Genomic DNA, 22681 nt, shown 5'->3' on the forward strand with positions numbered 1-22681 from the left:
TGTTTCATTTCCACTGGGACAGGCCTGCAGCCTCTGGTGCAGATGGAGACACAGCTAGGAGGCAGAGCGTGTTATTGAATGTTTCTTTCCATTTTTATTAATTGGGAGTCTATTTCACTGCTTCCTGTAACAAGAGACCCCGCGAATGATGGGTATTTGTCTGTTCTTCTTCCCAGGAAGGGTTATTAGGAGACAGCAGCACCTAGGACTCTCTGACATGCAGGCGACTGCTGCTCTCTGTAGCTCCAGGAGACTTGAACTAGAGTTCAGCCCGGGATGTCTCTACCCACGATAGAGGATAGCTAGTGGAAGTGGGTCTTGCCTGTTTGAGCTTCTTTGACTTTGATAATAAACTTCTCATCAGATATCGTTGATGAGAAGATAGTTTAGTTGTTTCAACAACCATTTAAAAATTAAATTTCTAACTATGAAATAAAGGCTTATTTCTTGACTGTTTATAAGGTCCATGTTGGATCTGCAGCCTTATACCCTGTACCACTTTAGTTCTTTTTCCATCTATCTTTTCAGATGTCTGTGCCTTATATGAAATAAAATCTTCAAGCTTTTCTTACAGTGACGACATGATTTCATTTTAGAGTTAAGGACGTGGACTTCCCAGGCAGGCCCTGTGTGGGGCCTTGGGTGCAGTGCTCTTATGCTGATCGATTGCCCTGTTTCCTAGGAGTGCAGTGGAGACAGACCAGAGGGTTCGTGTGGCCCGCTGCTCTGAGGACGTCTTTGCCCATCTGGTGGACTTGTTTCTCGGGGAGGAAATTTTCCAGACTGCAAAAGAGACCCTGCAGGAACTTCAGTGCTTCTGCAAGTATCTCCAACGGTGAGTCCCATGTCCTTACAGAGAGTCAGTGCACACAGAGTATCTTTTACCAAGATGATACTTTCACAGCTGATAATACACACATGTAACATGTTCCTTCCTAAAGGGTATAAACTAAGTAAAGAATTAGATTGGGATGAGGTAACTGTTCTGTATTTCAACAAATATATATATAGGTAGCCTTCTGCTGTTTACTCAATGTGCTGGACACAGGGAGATGGCCATGAACAAGCCAAATGATAGCCGTATACACCTGTATAGGTAAATTTGTAAAACATAATTTTTAGTGAAAAGAAAAACAGTTCTTAGGGAAGTGTGTACAACATCTAAATTGTCTATTCCAACTCAATAGGTTGTTTTAGATTTATGTATAGTAGTACAACCCTAAAGAAGGGAAAGGAAAGAACAAACATAAAGCTGACACAGCAGTTACCTTTGGGAGCAAGAGGGTGAGTGACTGAGCAGGGCCCGTGGGTGCTCATGGCCGCTGATTCTTAACTGCATGGAAGGATGTGGGTGTTTGATTTATCATTAGTCTTTAAAATGGGGGTACATGGGTTATGTGTGAAGGGTGATTCATTTAATAATAACATTTAAAAAAAGTAATAGGGTGCTTGACAGCTACAACTGTATGAAAGGGGATTTAGTGAGGAATGAGTCTCCATTCCACAAGGACCTCTGAGCTTTGTGTGGTGGTTGGCACGGTGGGAGCATGCTCACTGCTCCGCTCTGGACGTTCCTGGACGCCCTCTGACACGAGGTGGAGGCCTGACCGCAGTAGTGCAGCGGCCCCTCTGCGTTGTCGTCAGTGTGCTGGTAGTACCTGGCCCCTGGCTGGACTTCAGCATGGCCTCTCCTCTCTAGTATGACAGAGAGCGCTGCAGTGGCCACCCTGTACAGACATTTCACACACGTGCCTGCAGGGTCTGGAGAGAGAGTCCTGTCAGTGGTGTTTGCTGGGTCAAAGGGTACATGTATCTGTGTTTGTATCCATATCAGCAAATTGACCTCCAAACATTGTTTAGCATTCACTCTTTTTTTTTTATATTTATTTTTTACTAATGGCACAGGGGCTTAGTTGCGTCCTGACGTGTGGAATTTTAGATCCTGACATGTGGAATTTTAGATCCTGACCAGGGATCACACCTGTGTCCCCTGCATTGGAAGGCAGATTCCTAGCCACCAGGGAAGTCCCCAGCATTCAGTCTTAGGTTCAGTAGTTTCATTGCCCACCACCACCACTCATTCTCTCATGCATCCCCGCACCTGAGCTTTAGTTGGGATTAATTTCTCAGTTTGAGATCTGTTGCTGAAGTAGACCTGAACATGTTGGCGGAAGGTGTCTCCCTGTTAACGCTGGAGGTGTTCTGCATTTGCCCTGTGGCCGACCTTCACAACACCTAGTGGTGTTTGTCCTCCAGGTGGAGGGAAGCTGTCGCAGCCCGCAAGAAGCTAAGGCGCCAGATGCGGGCCTTCCCTGCGGCGCCCTGCTGTGTGGATGTGAACGACCGACTGAGGGCGCTGGTGCCCAGCGCGGAGTGCCCTATTGCGGAGAAGAACCTGGCGAAGGGCCTCCTGGACCTGGGCCACGCGGGGAGAGTGGGCATCTCCTGCACCAGGTCAGCACCCGGGGTCTCCAAAGTGCCTCCTGGCCTAGCTGGCCTTAGGAGCGTGGATTAACGCGTGTGTGTGTACAGGGCAGACAGGTGGGGCCAGAGGCAGTGAAGACAGATGGAGAGTTGTGTTTTTGGAGTGCAGCTTGCTCTACCTGCTGTGTTTTCACTTACCTTTTCCCCTTAAAACACTGCTGGTCCTGCCAGTCGAATTACCTGGAATTATGTGCTTTCTCCTCACCTCCCTGACTCAACGACGCATCACAGCCATTCTCGTTAGTGGAGTCAAAGGTCCGTGTTGGCCTCACCCTCACTCCCACCGCGTGCCCTCTGCCATCCTGGGTCTGCTGCAGCAAGCAGCGTTTTAGCAGCTCTTCCTCCGCTTTCTGGTCTTCCTCTCACAGGCTGCCTCTCTATGTCCCCTCGCATGGCCCTCCCTGACTCTCCTCCTGGCCACTCCACGGGTGCGTGGATCCCTGCCCCGGTTCTGGCTTCAGCTGTGCAATCCTGGCCCTGCAGGGCTTGACTTCTCTCTTCAGACCATGCCATTGTTGCCTCTGGAGAGGACCTCCCAGGGAGGGGCCTTGGAGGGCCACGTGAAGGGGCAGCAGCAGCCCCCTGTGCCAGGGCCTTAGGGTGTGCCTTGTCCTTCCCAGGCTGTCACGAGGTGCTCTGAGAACCAGGTCCACGCTGCTGACTATGCAGCCGCTCGGGTTCCCAGTCCTGGGCCTGCGTCTGGAAGCAGGGTGGTGGCAGCGCAAGCCTGTCTCTGATGCGCTGTGTGTGGTCTGGGCATTCGGGGTTCTCTGTGACCCGTGGTAGCCTTGGCCCCGCTGCCTCCTGGAGTCGAGGCTGCTTTACCTGCGTCAGGACGGCCCTCTCTGTGTCCATCTACCCTTACGCTTCCAGCCCAGCCCCCTGCCCCTTCTCCTCCTCTGCCTCTTTCCCTGTAATCTTTCTCCATCCTGCACGCTGACAACTCCCTCCATGCGTCCCCAGTGAAGGCTTCCTCCTGGTGTCCCCAGCTGAAGTTTGGAAGCTGCTGTCCTGGCCCGCTGCACTCAGTGCCTCCTCTGTTTCACAGGGACTAGTCTGATCTCCCTGCACTGGGTCACCTCCGGACTCAGACCCACCACCCTGCAGCTCGCCCCTCACCGCCTCCACCACCAGCCCTTTCTCACATCCCACCTGTCTGCCGGTTTCGGCCCTTGGCGCCTACAGCCTGGTGTTCTCATCCCCACAGCAGTCAGGTCGCCTCACATCCTCACTGAGGTCCCTGGGCTCCTCTCTGAGTCTTTCCACGGTGGCCCACATCTGCCCCCTGGCTAGCCCACTGCTCTCCCTGTGCTCCTTCTGTGTGCATGCCATGCCACTCCTGATGTGGTCTGGCCTGTACTCCGGAAATCCTCATGCTGGCTCCCCTTGTTTCCTTCTGGTCTGTGCTCCCAGGTCATCTCTGAGCACCCTCCGTATGTCCATAGTAAGCCCACGGCACCTGTCATGCCATCTGCCTACAGGGGCCCCTCTCTCCCTGTGAGAGCACGTGTTCTCTAAGGGCAGGATTTTTGTCTGTTTACTGCTGATCTGCGATGACTGGCACACAGTAGATAACTGCTTGACAGCTGTGACGTGAACAAGTCCTCTTACTAAACTATTTCTTCATCAGAAAAAGTTCTCGGTCTCCTGAGTATTCCCCACTGGGAGACACTTAGTACCCAATCACCTTGCACTCAGAACGTCGCTAGATGCTTGTCCGCCTCCGCCGTGGGTGCTGAGCAGGCCTCACATAGGACTCCTTCATGTGGTTCCTCCCTCACAGGTTAAGGTGGCTCAGGGACATGGCGGCGCACCAGATGAAGGTCCAGCACTTCCACCAGCAGCTGCTAAGGTTGGTCACCCCTGCCCGCCCTGCCTGCTGCTCCTGCTGGGGCCTTGCAGGTGACTTGGCTGTGGTGTTCTGTCCCTTCCAGTGATGCGGCATGGGCACCCCTAGACCTGCCGTCCCTCGTGGCTGAGCACCTCCCAAGGCAGCAGGAGCGTGTGTTTTGGAAGCTGGTACTGGTGTTGCCTGATGGAGAAGAACAGTCCCCAGGGAGTCCCAGCAGGTAAGAGAGGGTTCCTTCCGTGGGGCTGGGGGCTGAGTGAGGGGCCAGGAGTGACTCCTCCCTGAGCCTCAGGCAGCTGGGTGTGTGCGAGGGTGGTTGGTTGTCAGCCCTGTGCGCTCCTCTCCTGCCCGGGACCCTGATGCCTGCTTTCATTTTGATGCTTAGCTTTGCAGGCTGTTTTGTTTGTGATTTGAAGTTGACACTTTAGGTCATTCACATTTTAATCTTGTACAGTTGGCAATGGTCTTTATCCAAAAGTATTCAAGACTTGATTGTGACTTAAAGCTGTGCTGAGGTATATTTAGAGCCCGTTTCATTTAGACTCTTGGGGAAGACAATATAGTTTGTTTGCTGTAGTTCCATTTTTCTCCTTAGGAAAAAAACTTGGCAGTTTTAAAAGAAATCCAGAAAGTTGACATGGCATTATTTCCTGTAACCAAGTTGTTTCCAGAAACCATACTTCTAAAGCAACTACAGAACATATTACTTTTCTTTTTTAACAGCTTTTTAAGATGTAATTTGCATATCATAAATTTCTCCCGTTTAAAGTGTACATTTCACTGGTTTTAGTATATTCACAGTTGTATGACCACGACTATCTAATTGGAGAACATTTTTTTTTTCAGGTGATAGTTCTACTTTTAATTTTATCAGGAACTTCATACTATTTCACATAGAGGCTGTACCAATTTATATATATTCTCATCAATGGTTCACAGAGGTTTACTTTTCTACACATCCTCAGCAACATGATTTATTTCATCTTTTTCATAGTAGTGTTAGTTGCTCAGTTGTGCCTGACTCTTTACGACCCCTGGACTGTAGCCCACCAGGCTTCTCTGTCCATGGAATTTTCCAGGAAAGAATACTGGAGTGGGTTGCCATTTCTTTCTCTAATAATAGCCTTGCTTTTTCATAATAGCCACTCTAAATGATGTAAGGTGATCTCTCTTTGTGATTTAATTTTGACTTCCCTAATGATAGCCATGTTCAGCATCTTTTCATGCACTTTTTGGCTATTTGTATGGGCTTCCCTACTGGCTCAGATGGTAAAGATTCCGCCTGCAATGTGGGAGATCTGGGTTCGATCTCGGGTCAGGAAGATACCATGGAGGAGAAAATGGCAACCCACTCCAGTATTCTTGCCTGGAGAATCCCATGGATAGAGGAGCCTGGTGGGCTACAGTCCATGGGGTTGCAAAGAGTCGGATGTGACTGAGCGACTCAGCACAGCACGGTACAGCACACATGTCTTTTTTAAAGAATATGTCTATCCAAATCTACTCATTTTCTAATTGGATCATTTGTGTTTTGCTGTTGAGTTGTAGGAGTTCCATATATATTTAGAATATTAACTCATTATTGGATATAGGATTTGAAAATACCTTCTTTCATTAGTTGCCTACTCCTTTTGTTTCTTTTACTGCAAAGAAGCTTTGTACTTTGATATTGTCCCAGTTTTTTACTTTAGCTCCTTGTGTTTTGGGGCTCACATCCGAAGAAATCATTGACAGTACCAGTGTCTGGGAGGTTCTTCCATTTTATTCTAGGAGTTTTATGATTTTAGTTCTTATGTTTAAGTCTTTAATCCATTTCAAGATAACTTTTATTTGTGCAGGATAGGGGTCCAGTTTTGTTCTTTTTATTATCCAGTTTTGCCAGCACCATTTTTAAAGAGACTGTTCTTTCTCAATTGAATATTCTGGGCTCTGTTGTTAAATATTAGAAGACCATATATGCAGGCTTTTATTTCCAGGCTCTCACTTCTGTTAGTCTGTGTGGCTCTTTTTTATGCCAGTACCGTACAGTTTTAGTTACTATAGTTTTGTAATGCAATTTGAAATCAGGAAGTGTGACATTTCCAACCTTCTTTCTCCTATTCGGTGGTCTTCTGTGATTCCATAAAAATTTAAGGGTTAAAAAATATTTCTTTGGACTTCGGGTTCAAGATGGTGCAGTAAAAAGATGTGTGCTTATCCCCTCCTGCTAGTGTTGGAGGGCCTCTTGTGGAGGTGTGGGTTGGCAGGGGCTCACCGCAGGGATGGGGGCACTGGCAGCAGCAGGCTGGGAAGGTCCCCCTTGGCGTAAACACTCTTGGAGTTTGCCATTAACCCTACGATATACCCCAGGACTGGAGAACATTTTTTCTCCTGAAAAGAAACACATGCCCATTAACAGTCCACCACTCCTTACCTGCAGCCCCTAGCAAGCACTCATCTGTTTTCTGTCTCTATAAACTTACCTGTTCTGGACATTTCATACAAACAGAACCTGAAGATATGTTGTCTTCTATGACTGTCATTTAGCACTTAGCATAATGTTTTCTAGGTTCATTTATGTTGTAGCATGTATTAGTCCTTCATTTTGTGGCTCAATAATATTTGATTGCATGAATATACCGGAGAAGGCTGGTATATTGCCTGGAAAATCCCATGGACGGAGGAGCCTGTTAGGCTGCAGTCCATGGGGTCACTAGAGTCAGACATGACTGAGCGACTTCACTTTCACTTTTCACTTTCACGCATTGGAGAAGGAAATGGCAACCCACTCCAGTGTTCTTGCCTGGAGAATCCCAAGGACAGGGAAGCCTGGTAGGCTATCGTCTATGGGGTCGCACAGAGTCAGACACGACTGAAGCGACTTAGCAGCAGCAGCAGCATGAGTATACCACATTTTATTTTTCTGTTCATTAATTGTTTCCACTTTTTGGTTATTATGAATAATGCTTCTGTGAACATTGATGTATAGGTGTTTGCGTGGACATATGTTTGTAGTTCTCTTGGGGTTAAACCTAGGAGTGGAATTGCTGGGTTGTACGGTAAACTCTAAGGATCTTTTCGATTGTTCAACATCTTTTCTTAGGGCTTCAGAATCATACATCACATTAGAATGAGTGCTCTCTCTTCCTACCCAAATATATAACCCAGTAGAGTTCCTAACTCCATTTAAAAATTATAGCCTGCTTTGTTCAGATCAATTTCATAGTAAGATTTGATGTTTGTGGATCTCTATTTATGTGATATTTCTCTTTGTGGTTCACATTTAGAATTAGACTTTCCTTCAAGTGTTATTTTCTTTCATTCACAGAATTCTATCACATTGGTTAAAAGTCAAGTTCATGGGAGGTGATGGCTCAGTGGATGACATATACCTTGATGTTGGTGGGATTCAGACACTCACTCTCTTTAACACTCTCAGCAGCAAAGGGGATCAGACAATTTGTGTCAGCGTGTGCATCAAGGTGAGTGACAATCATTTAGTGTATTTACTTCTGTAACTTTCTTATTTACACTCCCTCCCAGATATCACGGGAATCATATAACTCCCCTGAAGTGGCTCTGAAACAATACGGGAGGCCCAGAAGCAAGTGTTGTATCTGTTCTTCCTTGTGTCTTGATGACTCATGTACACCCCCTTGGTGTAAGAGACCAGGCTAGATTCTCAGGATGCAGTAAGTCTTCTCTTGGTTCACGGACCTCTTTTTGAGAAATTGGTGAAAGCTAGAACCATCGTAAAAGGTACCTGTATTTCCCTATGTGTTCTGCATACAGTTCAGAAGCCGTGAACTCCATGGACCTCTAGTAATTAACCCAAGAGGGTTATGACAGAGCATTACACAGAAATGCAGTGTCTGTTGCATTTCACATGGTCTGCCAACTGCTGACATCTTTATTTAAATAGCTTCCTGATATATCAAGTCTTACCAGAAGACTAATGGTTTTTAGTCCTATGCAGTTTTCATATAGGTTCAGTGTTAGGCATTTCAGGTTAGTTGTTTTTATTTTACATTCACGTTATCCTCAGCTTTTGATTATAAGTTCTACTTCTTATTCATTATAGGTGTTCGTACACTACTGAGCTTAATTGGTTCCCACAGAGTCTTATTTAATGAGAACCTGTTTTCTCATTAGATTCAAACCTGCATTAATGAATTTTAGGTTTTACTGTGTTCAGAAGATGCATATTTTATTTACTTAGAAAATAGCAGTGCAGAGCAGAAGTGTGGGCCTCGGTGCTCAGTAGACCTGGCGTTGGTAGCTGCTGCTCTGGCCAGCTCTCTGACCTGGGTCTGGTGGGGTCCACAGTGTGGGATTCATGACTGGCTGCATGCTCAGAGCAGGGAAAAGTTGCCTTCCCCACCGTGTCCTGACCCCAAGGTCTCACTCCAGGCTTATCCTCTTCCTGACAGTCTCCTTCATGGCACACCCTGGACATCTGCATGCGACACTCTAGTCCACATTACTTCTGTCCTTGGAACTGCTTCAGATTGTAGTTTGACTATAGGATTTTTGTTTGTTTCTTTCCATTTTAATACTGTTTAATATTTTTTCTTAAACGTGAAAGTAATACATATATAAAACTTTAAAAATATAAGGAAATATAGAGGAAATACAAAGATGGTAAGAGCCCTCTATGCCCTCACCATTCAGAGGTAACAGAAACATCCTGGGACATGTTCTTCCCCTTTTCCTAGGATGATAAAGTCATACTTAACCTACTGGACAATTAGTTCGTTCTTCTTGCCTTTAGATTTAAGTCAAAGTAATACTTGCATGTAGTTAAAGAGTCAGATGGCATGGCATGACTTAAGATGATAAATTGCAGCCGCTACCCCATCTCCTAGCCCTTTTCTCCAAGCTTTGATTTCTGTCCTGTTTCCACATCATGTATTTATACTGCTGTTTCTCTGTTATCCACTTTTAGATCTTCTCTGCTGACTTAACTATTAAAACAGGTGCATTTTATCTATTATCGTATAACATGTTACCTCCAAATGTGGCAGCTTTGGGAATTCCCTGGTGGTCCCTGTTTCCACCACAGGGAGCCTGGGTTTGATCCCTGGTTGGGGAACTAGGACCTTGCATGCCACGTGGCTGAACCAAAACAAGCAAACTAAAAACACAAACCAAATGTGGCATATGTAAGTAACCAATGCTTGTTACTCAGTTTCTGTGTGGTAGAAGTCCAGGTGTGGCTTAGGTCCTCTGGGGCATGATTTCTCAGCAGGTAGAAGTCCGGGCTGTGGTCTCTCTGAAAGCCCACTTTTCATGGTTGTTGGCAGGATTCACTTCCTCGTAGTCCATGCCATGTGGGCCTACATGAGGCAACTCACAATAGGGCATCAGCCAGCTCCCGTGAGCTGAGTAAGCTGGCATCATCTCTTTAACCTAACCTTCATGGTGGCTTTCCATCATGTTTGTCTGACTGTTAGAAGCATGTCACTAGGCTCAGCCCATCCTCAGGGTAGGTGATGGTGCCAGGACGTTAGCACTACGAGGTGGGATTATGCGGGCTATCTTGGGGCTGTGCACTCACCCCCTGGGTGAGGCATGAACTCTTAACACCCCACTTGCTCTCAGCCTTCCCCATCTTCCTGGTGGTTATGTGGTCAGTTTATAATATCTCAGAAATTGAGGTCACATGTGTGTGTTCTAGAACCAGCAAGTGTTCTGTGGCTACATTTATTTTTTCTGCACGTAGTATTTGCTACATTATCTTACTTAAGAGGGTGCCATTCTCCTGTTCCCATTTGGGCTGGAAACGTGTCCCAGGGTGTGGCTGCCTCTGGGGCCTCCATACCAAGAATGCAGTCCCGCTCCTCCACTTCTAACCCTGACCTTGGTCCTCGGCCCAGGTACTGACCGTGGGTTGGTATACTCTTGCTTGAGATGGTGCTGGCGCCATGCATGGGGACCCATGAGGTGATGTGTGTTATACAGACAGAATTCTTAGAACAGTGCCTGACCTATCCAACACTAGGTGCTGCCATTGGCAGCAGCAGCAGCAAAATTTTTTCTTGGTTTAGTCTCTTGTTGATGGAGCATGTTTTCCATCCTGTCTGAAAATGTGTTTACCCTCACATTTGCTTCATAGTTTAGCTTGGTATGTAGAATTATGGGATGAAAGTTACTTTCCTTCTAGTTTTATTCCACGGTCACTGACCATCCAGCATTGCTGTTGATATGTCTGAAACCGTTCCCATTCCTTTCTCTGGCCTGGCCTTGTTTCACTTGGGAAGCCTGCTATCTTTGCCCTGGGACTTGGGTGCCCACTTCCTTCCCTCATCATCTGGGAAGGTCCTTGACAGGACCCTTGGTATGTCCTTGTGGGCTGGAGACTGGTTTTTGCATCTTGATGACATCTCTTTGCTTCTCTTTTATTCTTCTCTCTTGAACTCTGACTAGACCAATGTTTGACCTTATCAGTTGATCTTCTGAGCCTCTTCATCCTTTCTATCCCATTTTCCATCTTGTTTTTTAATATTATTTTCTAGGAGCTATCTTTGAGTTTTTAATAACATACTGTATTATTGATTTCCTTTTTCTTACCCTTATTTTACTTTCTCGTATCATCTTATGACTATTTCTGGATGCATCTTCAGAGGAAATTAGGGTTTTTGTGTAAGTTTTCTTCCGTTCCATGTGGTATCCATTTTCTTAAGGTTTCTATTCTTTTACTCTAGTTTTTCTCTTATGTTGAAGGCTCTCCTCAGACACCTTATCTGAACCTGCCTATACCTGAGTGAGGCCCTAAAAGGCTGGTCATAGGCCTGTGTTTGGGGTGGGGTGGAGGGTAACTGAAATGGCAAGCCAACCTTTTTTGGGGGAATCTGGGGATCGATTCCTTAGGTTGTTTGGCTTCCCTGGGAAGGACTCATCGTGTCTCCTCCTTGTGCAGCTTCTGGTGCTCTCGGGGTAAGGTGCGGGGTGCCCACCGCCTGGTCCCCTCCTCTGTGCCTGCGATGTCCCCGTGTTGGGATCCTCAGGACAGGATGCTGGCCCAGGGCCCAGGGGGACGGCTTGTGCTTAGAGGCAGGGGGATGGGTGACCTGTGGGCCACTGTCTCGTGTGTGACTTGTCCTCCTGGCCTGGAGCTTTGGCTGGCTCTGGTGCCACGGGCCTGGGCTCCCAGGGCTTTTGCAGGCCCAGACAGTCTGGTCCCTGCTCAACGTGTCTGCAGCCCTTCAGTGTGGCATCCTCTGGTTCCTTTACCTGTCTCTGCACTGCTTTTTAGAAATGGGTAGGAATCCCTTTTCTGCTGCTGGCTTGCCTTTCCTTTTTACTGTCATTAAAGGCTTACTTGTTTTTACACCTGTTTGAGATAACTGTTAGGATTAAAGTGCTCAAACAGTTCTCACCAGAGGCTGGATTCATCGTTTCCCCACAGTTTGTTGTACTGGTTCTTGGCCTCACAGAGGGAGACCGACCTGGAGTGCAGTGAGCAATTGGCTGCGCTCTCCCTGGGGCTGATGCTCACTGTTGATCTGTCCACGAGTGCGTCCATCTTGATGGTCTGGGTGCCGTTCCAGGTGGCCCATGGCGCTCTTAGTGATGGTGCCCTCGATGCCGTGGAGACACAGAAGGAGCTCCTGGGAGCCAGTGGGCTCATGCTGCTGCTCCCTCCCAGAGTGAAGAGCGTGGACGCGGCGGAGGAGGACGTGTACTGGCTGTCGGCCCTGCTGCAGACCAAGCAGCTCCTGCAGGCCAAGCCCTTCCAGCCTGCGCTTCCGCTGGTGGTTCTTGTGCCCAGCCAGGGAGGGGACGCCGTGGAGAAGGACGTGGAAGAGGGTTTGTGAAGGCAGTTCCACTTCTGAGCTGGCATGTTTAATAAATGGGTAGAGCCTGGGGTCTGAGAAAGTGCTGGTGGCGTGGTGCTGCCACATGTGACAACAGCCACTGTAGTGCCTGGGCACAGGGCTCTAGGGGTCAGGGCAGTGAGACTTCTCAGCGACTGGTGTCTGTTTGTCTTAAAGGTCTGATGCTCCAGGATTTGGTTTCAGCTAAGCTCATTTCAGATTATACTGTTATTGAGATCCCTGATTCCATTAATGACTTAAAAGGCACGAGTAAGGTAAGGTTTCATTATTTTTTTCCCTTTCACTGTATCTTGAATTTAGTGTATATTACGCCTTACATTTTAATTTTATGTTTTGACAGGAAACTTTCTAAAACTATAAGCAGATATCAAAATAAAAGATAAATTTTGCTCATAGTCCTGCTATTGGCAACAAATTAAATTCTGTAAATTTTTTTCAGAGGTTTTGTTGTTACAGATTTAAACTGTGACACTTCATGTCTTATATCTGAGGGTCAGATGTATGATTATTTTTGTAGGGTGGTTGTCCTTGGAATATGAAGAAATAATGTTATCAGAGTTTCCTTAAAAAGTCTGTGCTGACAATTACATTTAGGGAAAGAAGTGTCGGGACTTAAAAATAACTACAGGAATAAAGATAAAGCTAACTACCGGGTGTGAAAACACCCAGGCATGGAGTGAAGCTGTTAGTCCTTCTAAGAACTGAAGATACAGTTTTCTTTTCAGTGTGAGGTGGAGAGGATGTGCATGGTGCTTCCCCTGGGCTTCTAGCCCTTCTGGGTGGCAGGGGTGATGGGAATGGGAGCCCTTCTCGGGGTCCCTGCTGTGTTGGTCTCCAGGGAGAGCAGACTCAGCTACAGTGGAAGCTTCTGCTCCCCTCTGGCATGGTGAGAAGCTGCTGTTCCGGTGGCACCTGCTGTAGCAGCTATGGGAGGGGCGCCTTCAGGAACCTCCTCTTGAAAAACAGCGTAGATTGTTGACCTAGAACTCTCCCCACTGTCTTTGCTTCTCAGGTTTCGCAGGCTGTGCAGTGGCTGGTCTCCCACTGCCCCTGTGCCCTTGAACTTTGCTGCCAGACCCTCATTCAGTACGTGGAAGATGGGGTTAGCCGGGAGTTTAGCAGCCGGTTTTTCCATGACAGAAGAGAGCGGAGGCTGGGCGGCCTGGCCTCACAGGAGCCAAGTGCCATCATTGAGCTGTTCAACAGCGTGCTCAGCTTCCTGGCCTCTGTAGTGTCCTCCGAGCAGCTCTGCGACCTGTCCTGGCCTGTCGCCGAGTTTGCTGAGGCAGGGGGCAGCCGGCTGCTTCCTCATCTTCACTGGAACGCCCCAGAGCACCTGGCCTGGCTGAGGCAAGCCATCCTTGGCTTCCAGCTCCCACAGATGGATCTTCCGCCTCCAGGGGGTACGTGCTTGTGTCGAGGGGACTGGCTGGAAGGAGTGTGGGGGCTGCATTCCCCTGATCCTTTTTGCTGTAGGGACACTAGCAGATGTCGGGCACCACTGTGCCCCTGGCCCCCCATGGCTTCCACCCGCACTTGCCTTTGGGTTCAGATGTCAGGACGATTTGGGGTCTTCTGGAGCAGGAGCTGTTGGCCTTGCACCGCCAGCTGAGTGGTCTGTGGGTGTCTGCTCAGCCCCAGGAGGGGGTGTCAGGAGGAGTGCTGAATCCAGGCCTAGGGTTTCTCGGTTGGTAGCAGGTCCCATCTTACCTGCACCATGGCCTTTGGGAGCTGAAGGCATGGAGACACTGCAGTCCTGTCTCCATGCTGTTGGCTCTGCCTGGGCCGTGGTGCTCAGTGCTGTTGTGACACCAGGGTTCCTTCTCCATTAGAGAAGCTCATTCTGTGGCTCTGGCTGTGCCCATGTGAGGCTCCTGGGCTGTCCTGACACAGATGCTATGGGCTGCTGTGCTTCAAGGAGCTGTCCCTTCCCTTGCTGATGCTGTTAGGAGGGAAGGAGGCTGTTTTTGCTCATGTGGTCTTGGTAGGGCCATTCTCTGGACCATGTGAAGCAGAGGCCTCAGGCATCTTTCTAAATTTGAGGTGTGATCTCCAGTAGGTTTAACAGATGTTTGCTGCTGAAGGAACCCAAAGAGAAACAAACTTCACTGTGTAAATCCTCTGTGGTGAGCTAGGTCGGGCCTCCCTGAGAGAAGCCCACAGCTCTGGGACCAGGTCTCCTTGAGTGCTTGGTCAAATACAAATTTCTGGGTGCATCCACAGACCTGTGCAGTCAGCCCCCCTAGTATGGACCCTTTGTTGTGAACTGTGGCCTGGGTAACTGCATCCCTTACCTGGACACAGGGAGGGAAATGTACTTTCTTTAACAACTATGGTTCTGTTGTATTCAGAGTTGAATACTGACTTCTCAGCTACACAGTTGCCTTCTATAAAAAAAATACAGAGTGAAGAACATTTCATGTAGATTTCTACCAAACCGTGTAACTCCTTGGTGCTTTCTCTCCAGCTCCCTGGCTCCCTATGTGTTCCATGGTCATCCAGTATGCCTCCCAGATTCCCAGCTCTCGCCAGACGCAGCCTGTCCTGCAGTCGCAGGTGGAGAGCCTGCTCTGCACCACATACAGCAGGTGGAAGAGCAGGCACCCCTCCCCGGGACAGAGGGCTGGGCCCTCGGTTGCTGAGATCCCATGGGATGACGTCATCGCCTTGTGCATCAACCACAAGCTCAGGGACTGGACACCCCCAAGGCTTCCCGTCACATCAGGTACTTAGTGCTTGGTGCTGAGGGGCTGACTCCTCAGGAAACTTTCCTGGTCGAGTTTCAGCAAAGAAAAATGTCTACTTGATGTTTGTGTCTTTCCTGTGGGTCCCCACCCATCCTTGCCCTAGGACTATATCTCTTCAAGCCAGTGACTTCCAGATGACTTTGGGAAGAGCTGAGAAGGTTTGATAGAGCCTGCACTCATCTCCCTGAAATGGGCCCCTGAGTCTGGCCTTAGAGAGACCTCTCTGAGTAGTCACACTGGGCATAGAGGTCTGGACATGAGCCTCTCTGGACCTTGAATGACCTATGGACACCTGGAGCATATTTAGCTCAAGCATGGAAGTCACATGATTGTGTGACTTCAGTTAATCAGAAGGGCTTGTCCTTAAGTCAGTAAATTTAAGCAAACATCATCAGGTGGTCACCTGTTGCTCTCTTGATAATCTTTTCTTTTGTATTGTTTTCTCAGAGGCACTGAGTGAAGATGGTCAGATATGCGTGTATTTTTTTAAAAACCATTTGAAAAAATACGACGTTCCTTTGTTGTGGGAACAAGCCAGAATGCAGACGCAGAAGGAGCTACAGTTGAGTCAGGGCCGGTGAGATCTGTGTTCAGTGTATGTTTCTGTCATCCCTCAGCCAAGAGAGTAAACTGTATTCTCTTCCAGAGTATACTGCAGAAATTCACAGCCTATACACGAAATCTAGGTGTCTCTGGTGGTAAAGAACCCATCTGCCGATGCAGAAGACTTACTCTGGGTGGGGAAGATCCCCTGGAAGAGGGCATGGCAACCCACTCCAGTATTCTTGCCTGGAGGATCCCATGGACAGAGGAGCCTGGTGGGCTACAGTCCATAGGGGTGCAAAGAGTCAGACAAAACTGAAGCAACTTCGGACACATATATGAAATCCAGCCCATTGTGGGAAGATTCCAACAAATAATGGGGGCAGATCATTCTTCCCATGTAGTAGAAACTGTTGTAGAGCAGAGAAAGCAGACATCTTGTTTTATTTACTGGACAAACCTGACCCTGAAGTCGTAACATAGCCAGGAGAGTACGGACAGAGGCTGACCTCTGATCTCGGTTACAAACCTGATCCCAAAAATACTAAGTAAAATGTTAGCACTTGTAGTTTTGTAGTATATAAAAAACTCACAAGCTCACTTTATACTGTGCTGAACAATATGAACAATAGAAACCTATTCATGGAGTTTGCTGCCATTTCAGAAAAATAAGTGATCATTTCACTAGGTGTTGAAATGCTTTCCTTAACATTTATAGCCATTCCTTCTCCCCCCCACCACCCCCCCGCCAAGAAAAAAAATGTATACCCATTCCCAATAAAATTCCTTACTAAACTTGGATAAAATTCCTTAGCCTGATATGGCTACCTACCATAAAACTAGCCCAAAGCCTCCATGCTTCTTGGTAAAACATGAGAAACACTGAAGTTAGAACCAGCCTTGAACTGCCCCTGACATCACCGTTGTTCACTGTTCTCCTGGAGGCCCTGCCCAGTTTAGCACACAGACACAGTGGCATAAATATTGAAAGAGAGGAGGAACTGTTGTTTCCAGAGGGTAAAACTGTCAGTTCAAGATCATCAACAGTCACACCGTTAGAACCATTCAGCATTTAGCACGGTCATCAGACAGATCAACCTCCAACCAATAAAAATTCTCATTCACAATGGCAACAAATCTAGAACGTATGGACACAAACTGACCAGGAGAGGTGCTAAACCCTTATGAGTGGATTCTCAGGGTCCTGAAGATGCAAAGAAAACCTAAAATAAATGCCTTGTTAATTGGAGGATGCAATACTATAAAGATGTCAGTTCTGAAACTGTAAAGTCGGGGCATTTCTTTTTTTAAAAATTTCTTTTTAATTGAAGGATAATTGCTTTACAGTATTGTGTTGGTTTTTACCAAATAGCAACATGAATCAACCATAGGCTTACCCATGTCCAGGGCATTTCTAATCAAAAGCCCAAAAGGATGTTTACCCCTGGTCTTGCCAAGTTAATTCTAAAATTCTTCAGAATGAGAAAATTTGTAGCAATTGCTGAGAAAATTTTGTATAACAAGGAAGGTCTGCTCTACCTGATATCAAAACATAAAGTTGTAGTAGACAAATGGATCACAATGGAAAAAATGAAAGAACAGAACCATATGTGATAAAAGTACCATGCCAAATGAGGGAAATTAATGAGGAGAGGACAGACACTGGCATCTGTTTAGAAAAAGCATTAGACCCTCATCTCCCGCTGCTATAATCATTACTTCCAGGGGAATTCCCTGGCATTCCCACGGTTAGGACTCAGAACTTTCACTGCCTACAGCCGTGGGTTCAATCCCTAATTGGGAAACTAGGATCCCACAGGCCTCAAGTCACAGCAAAAGAAAAAAGAAAAAAATTTCCCAGATGGATTTAGGAGCTAAATGCAAAAGTAAGAACCTTGCCAATATTAGGGGAAAACAGAATTCTGCTGCTAACCCTGTAATGGGAAGCAAAGCTTACAGTAGAGAAGCTTTGGGAGCCCAGCTGCCCAGGAGAGGGGAAGTTCCTGCAAGACAGAGGCTGCCTGCCCTCGGCACCCGTGCCTGACCCCAAAGCACCCCCACTCTACCTGATGCCAGAGGAACCCTTTCCTCCCTCTCTTTGTTGACTGTAAGCATTTCAAAACATGTACTTACAGTTTGGGGATAAGATCTTTTCATCCTTCTGGAAACAAGCTTCCTACTCCATTACTTCACGTGCACCGCAAAGGGAAGAGAGGTGTGGAGCACAGCCAAGAGGGGTGGATTCCCAGCTCGGAGGATCTGATGCACAGAGCCTCGGCCCAGGAGCTCCTGGCCCAGTGTCTGTCTAGCAGCCTGCTGCTGGAGAAAGAGGAGAGCAAGAGGTGAGGCCTGCTCCCTGGGGTTCCTTATGTCCTTTAGGCCTCCTGCTGGGTTAGCAAGGATCTCAATGATTAGACTCTTTGAAAAAGAAGGCAAGTGTGAAGTGTGAGGACTGAGGCAGTGCCCTTGATAGCGTGCCTTAAACTGCTTTATTACTTGAAATCAGTTTCATTGATTGTGTATCACTGAAGGTCTTGAGTTTCCTACTGGGAACTAAGTGTAGCTGGCTAATAAGCCTCTGCGGAGTGTGGCCGGCACCTGCTCTGTCTTGTCTGGCCAACCTGACTGAGGATGTGGGTGCATCCCCACACCGCAGGAAGTCAGGAGCTGGAGTAGACCCTCCTCTGCCTCCCCCACCACCCTTGTTTATGATTTTACCAAGAAAGAAAACCTGCAAGATAGGAGTTTGCAGTGTTGTCCCCTTGCCTCCTCGTGCACTGTTCCCTCCAGCAGCTTCTGTCCTGGAGGCAAGGTCAGTCCCTCCCTTTGGCTGGACTCTCATTTCCCACCCACTCAAGGACACTCGTCCAGTGAGAGTCCTTCACTCTCCCATCAGTGTACAAACGTGAAAACATGCTGCCATTTCTCCCTGTCTTGGTCCCATTTCCCTCTCTAGTCACCACCTCTGTGTTTCTGCTCCTCTAGGACATGAATTCCTCAAAAACTGTGATTCTCACTTTTCCAGTCTTCTGCAGCCCTTCCCTTCCCCTGCGCCCCCAACATCCCCTTGGCTCACCTTGTACTCGCTTCTAGTCTCTGCTTATGTGTACTCAGCAAGGATCTCCTTACCCATCTTACCAGTCCACCCTGTGCCCATGTCTCTGCTTTGTCTTTCTAGCCTTCAGACGTTTCCCTTGTCTGTCTCCCCCCACTTAAGTATAAGCTGCCTGCAGCTGGCCTTGTCTGCTCTGTCTCAGTCCTGTATACTTAGTACCCAGAATGGTGCCTAGTATTTGGTGGAAGCTTGATAAAATGTGTTAGGAGAGTGAACGAATGTGTTACGATTCTAAAAGTAGGTTTTTTTAGATATGTATCATGTAAACAGTTTGGATCAGATTGTTTCTCTTAAAAAGACTAAGTATATAGAGTGGACAGCTCTGGAGTGTGTTAGGTGGCGGTGGGTCAGTTCATCACTGAGTCGTGTCTGACTCTTTGCAACCTCATGAACCGCAGCATGCCAGGCCTCCCTGTTCATCACCAACTCCTGGAGTTCACCCAAACCCATGTCCATCGAGTTGGTGATGCCATCCAACCATCTCATCCTCTGTCATCCCCTTCTTCTGCCCTCAATCTTTCCCAGCATCAGAGTCAGCTCTTCGCATCAGGTGGCCAAAGTATTGGAATTTCAGCTTCAACATCAGTCCTTCCAGTGAACACCCAGGACTGATCTCCTTAGGATGGACTGGTTGGATCTCCTTGCAGTGGGATGTTACTTTGGGTTAGTCTTAAACTATAAGCAGCAATTCATACATTTGGATAATCCAAAAAGATACTAATTAATTATACACACATAATAGCAAAATAAGCCAAAGAAGATAAACCAAATGAGAGAATTACAAGTAATGTTAAAAAAAAAAAACAAAAACAGTTGTTTTGGATTAATGCCACCTTTTTCATTAAATAGAAATCAGGTTTATAAATTAAAGAGAAGATCCTAACTTGTTATATTTTTCTGCTTCTCAGTTGATGTTATAACTTAATTTCACCTTTAGGAAAAAGCAAAGCTTTAAAAAATTTAAAGCATACATAGGAGAAAAGTGAGTGATAGTTTTTTTCTTCCTAATAGATAATTTTTTTGTTCCTAATATGCAAATGTTTCAGGTTTGAAGATCAGCTTCAGCAGTGGTTGTCGGAGGACTCAGGAGCACTTAGAGATTCAATGTCCCTTCCCCTCTACCTTCCTCAGAATCTGGTGTCTCTGCCTCAGACTATTGAACCTGTGATGAAAACATCTATGACTGCAAGCCCTCAGGTGAGAAGAGAATACATTTGGCTTTTGTATTAGACTTAACGACTGACAGAATGGGAAAAAAGCAAGGTCTCTTTATTAGCTTAAATTAGAACTTTTCTTACACTTCATCTGTCAGTGCTATAGTGGCCCAGCTAATTTTGAATTTCTGCTTATGAAATGAGTGAAGAATGGGATTGAAATGTGCTAAGAACTGAACAAAACCCATAACCATGTGCGGACATGTAGTAAAACATTGAGAATAGTCAAGTTGACAACAGTGGCTTGGTTCATGGAGCACATACCGTCCAAGCTTTGGCATCATCCAGACCCCCCTTTCTGGGATTGACTTTCCATGAGGAGAATTAATGAGGAAGGCATGCTCACAGAAGTCCAGGGCTTCAGTCAACAGTGTAAGATGACATACTGTTTCCAATTACTAGTTTGGCAGATACCTTAAAAATATTTGTACTGATTAACTTAGCAATTCTGCCCTAAAGAAATTACTGTATATGACAAAAATTAATGTATTTTTGTTCACTGTAGTGTTAATTATAACATATAAAAGTGGAAACTAAATAGCCAATGATGAGAGTCTGCTTTAGCAGTCACAATATATATTATGGAATAGTTCCTAGTTCTTGACAATGATATATAATAAAAATTACTAGAAGTTGTTCATGGTAGAATCAGAAGAGAAAACATTCCATGTGCAGATGATACCAGCTATATGTGTGTGTGTGTTGGAAGGGGCTGGAAGGATGTATGATAGATGCCAAGAGAGGAGTTTGTTGAGCCCAACAGCCCCCAGAAGAGGTTTCTAACGTGAGCTGGATCTAGTGCCTTTAGAGAGAATATATCTTGGCTTATGGATATACCAAAACTACTTTTAGTTTCTTTATTTGTTCAAACAGAATGAAAGGATAGGAAAGCAACTGCAGTTGTCAGAGGCAACAGGCACATCTCTGACTGAACGGCTGAAGCACCTAGAAAGGCTGATTCAGAGTTCACGGGAGGAGGACATTGTCTCTGAGCTCCATCTCTCTGCACTGTTGGACATGGTGGACATTTGAGCCGCTGGAACTGAGAAAGGGTCCAGAAGATTTTATTTTACTCAAAATAATGTTATTCTCAGATGCTTGATGCATGTTGGAAATGTGATTATTAATCATGCAAATAAACCTTTGGACTATCTAATGAAATCTTCCTCGGTTTTCACAATGAAAGTCTGTTTCCCTCCTGTGTAATGTTCTTGATACTCTTTATCTGTTTTCATAATCTCTTCTGTCATCCAGCAACCCTTGGTGTTACATTTTGGTGTGTAACAGTGGTCATTGTCTCAGCAAAAGTTGTAGTCCCTCATGTGCCAAAATCAGTCATGCAGGGATGAATAAGGTGCAGGGACCCCACCAGCTCACACCTCAAGAGAGACAACAGATGTACCGAGCCAACAGTATATGTACATATTTCTGAGGCATAGAGCATGTGTCTGGATTGGGAGCAAGGGGACACAGGGGACTGGGTGGAGGAGAGAGCAGAATTCCTGAGAGGAGTGTAGGAGTATATCTGAGAGGATATGAAGAAAACCTGGAGGTGCCAGTTTGGTAGTAGTGCCAAGTGAGAAGATAGGCCAGGTCACAGCAACCCTTGCTGCTTTACTGTGAGTACTGTGGGAATCAGCTGTTGGAGGATATTAGGCAGAGAAGTGACTTGGTCACATTTTGTTTTAAAAATTGCCTGTGGGGAACATTAGGAAAACAAGCCCTGAATTTCGAAAGAGGGTTGCTGCAGGTGTCCAGGTGAAAGATGAGTCTGCTAGCAGTTGGTGTGGAGAGAAGGGATAAATTTGAGACATATACAGAAAAGGGTATTAAGATAGACTTGGTGATGTTGAGTATGATCATCAATCTTTAATTGGCACTCAGCATCTCCCTACTATATCCCACACCCCCTATTTCATATCTTCTCATTCTCTTCAAATATACATTTCTAGATGATGACTTGCTTGTTATTTCACTGAGAAACAAGAAGCAGTAGGAATAGAACTTCCTCATCCTACCAAATCTGAATCTACCAGCCAAACTTTGCATCCCCTAGAACAAACACTAATCGACTCTTAGGGATTTCTTCAGTGATTAACTTCATGTTTTCAATAAAGACTTCAGTAATGCTATTTGTTAATCTTGATTTTAGAAATTATCTATTGATTTCCTACAATAGAAAATGAGTTAGCCCTTGTACTGTCCTCTCTGCAATGAGTATCACCCACACATGCATACTACATTTCCTCTGCCACTAGTCTCCCAAAACAGTTTAATGTTAGCTGAAATCTGCATTCAGAGTTCACTATGGGTGTATTAATACTGTTTGCTATTGAGCCCTGTATTGGTTTATGATGACATTTCCACTACATACAACTGTTGTCCCTGGAGTCACTTGTCTTGTTTTTTCATTTGCTTGTTGTCTGTGTTCCTGGTTTGACTTCACCCAAACCTCTCGTCACTAAATGTAAAGCTTCTATCAACACTCCTGTGCATCAGGTAGTATGCTACTTCCATCTTCTTTTGGAAATGACCCTTTGGGAAACCCCCATCTTTGTGCCACACGTTGGACATTTCCTGGATTCTGAGTCATATCTGACTTGGCTTGCCTTCTCATTTTGATGGAGCTCATCTTTTAGAGCCTTCTGAGTTTGCATATCTAAAATGTCTTTAATTCCACCCTTACATTAGGTCCATCATTTGAATGGAAATATAATTTTACATTGGAAATCGTTCCCCTATGTTTTTGTTTTGTTGTTGCTCAAAGTTTTAAAGATTATCTCTAACTTACATGCAGAGTACATCATGAGAAATGCTGGACTGGAAGAAACACAAACTGGAATCAAGATTGCCGGGAGAAATATCAATAACCTCAGATATGGGCTGCAGTCCATGGGGTCGAAAAGAGTCGG

At 46.2% G+C, this 22681-nt stretch overlaps 1 protein-coding gene across 5 annotated transcripts in view; it reads left to right on the forward strand.

Moving 5' to 3' along the window:
• Positions 1 to 21901, forward strand: part of MCM3AP (minichromosome maintenance complex component 3 associated protein) — a 43607-nt gene extending 21706 nt beyond the window's left edge. For 4 of the 5 annotated variants that reach the window (XM_010834860.1, XM_010834859.1, XM_010834861.1 and 1 more), the window contains exons 17-29: positions 683 to 835; positions 2257 to 2454; positions 4268 to 4336; positions 4419 to 4553; positions 7641 to 7794; positions 11863 to 12121; positions 12307 to 12404; positions 13163 to 13553; positions 14618 to 14875; positions 15345 to 15474; positions 17576 to 17782; positions 19602 to 19752; positions 20643 to 21901. In XM_010834860.1, coding sequence (XP_010833162.1) covers positions 683 to 835; positions 2257 to 2454; positions 4268 to 4336; positions 4419 to 4553; positions 7641 to 7794; positions 11863 to 12121; positions 12307 to 12404; positions 13163 to 13553; positions 14618 to 14875; positions 15345 to 15474; positions 17576 to 17782; positions 19602 to 19752; positions 20643 to 20801 — 2362 coding nt within the window. In that variant the 3' untranslated portion in view covers positions 20802 to 21901. The remainder of the gene's footprint in view (positions 1 to 682; positions 836 to 2256; positions 2455 to 4267; positions 4337 to 4418; positions 4554 to 7640; positions 7795 to 11862; positions 12122 to 12306; positions 12405 to 13162; positions 13554 to 14617; positions 14876 to 15344; positions 15475 to 17575; positions 17783 to 19601; positions 19753 to 20642) is intronic. The other variant, XM_010834862.1, reaches the window with a different exon arrangement.
• The last annotated feature ends 780 nt before the right edge of the window (positions 21902 to 22681 follow it).

This window comes from Bison bison, unplaced genomic scaffold (genome assembly GCF_000754665.1).
Source record: "Bison bison bison isolate TAMUID 2011002044 unplaced genomic scaffold, Bison_UMD1.0 scf7180017864037, whole genome shotgun sequence".
Taxonomy (NCBI): Eukaryota; Metazoa; Chordata; class Mammalia; order Artiodactyla; family Bovidae; genus Bison; species Bison bison.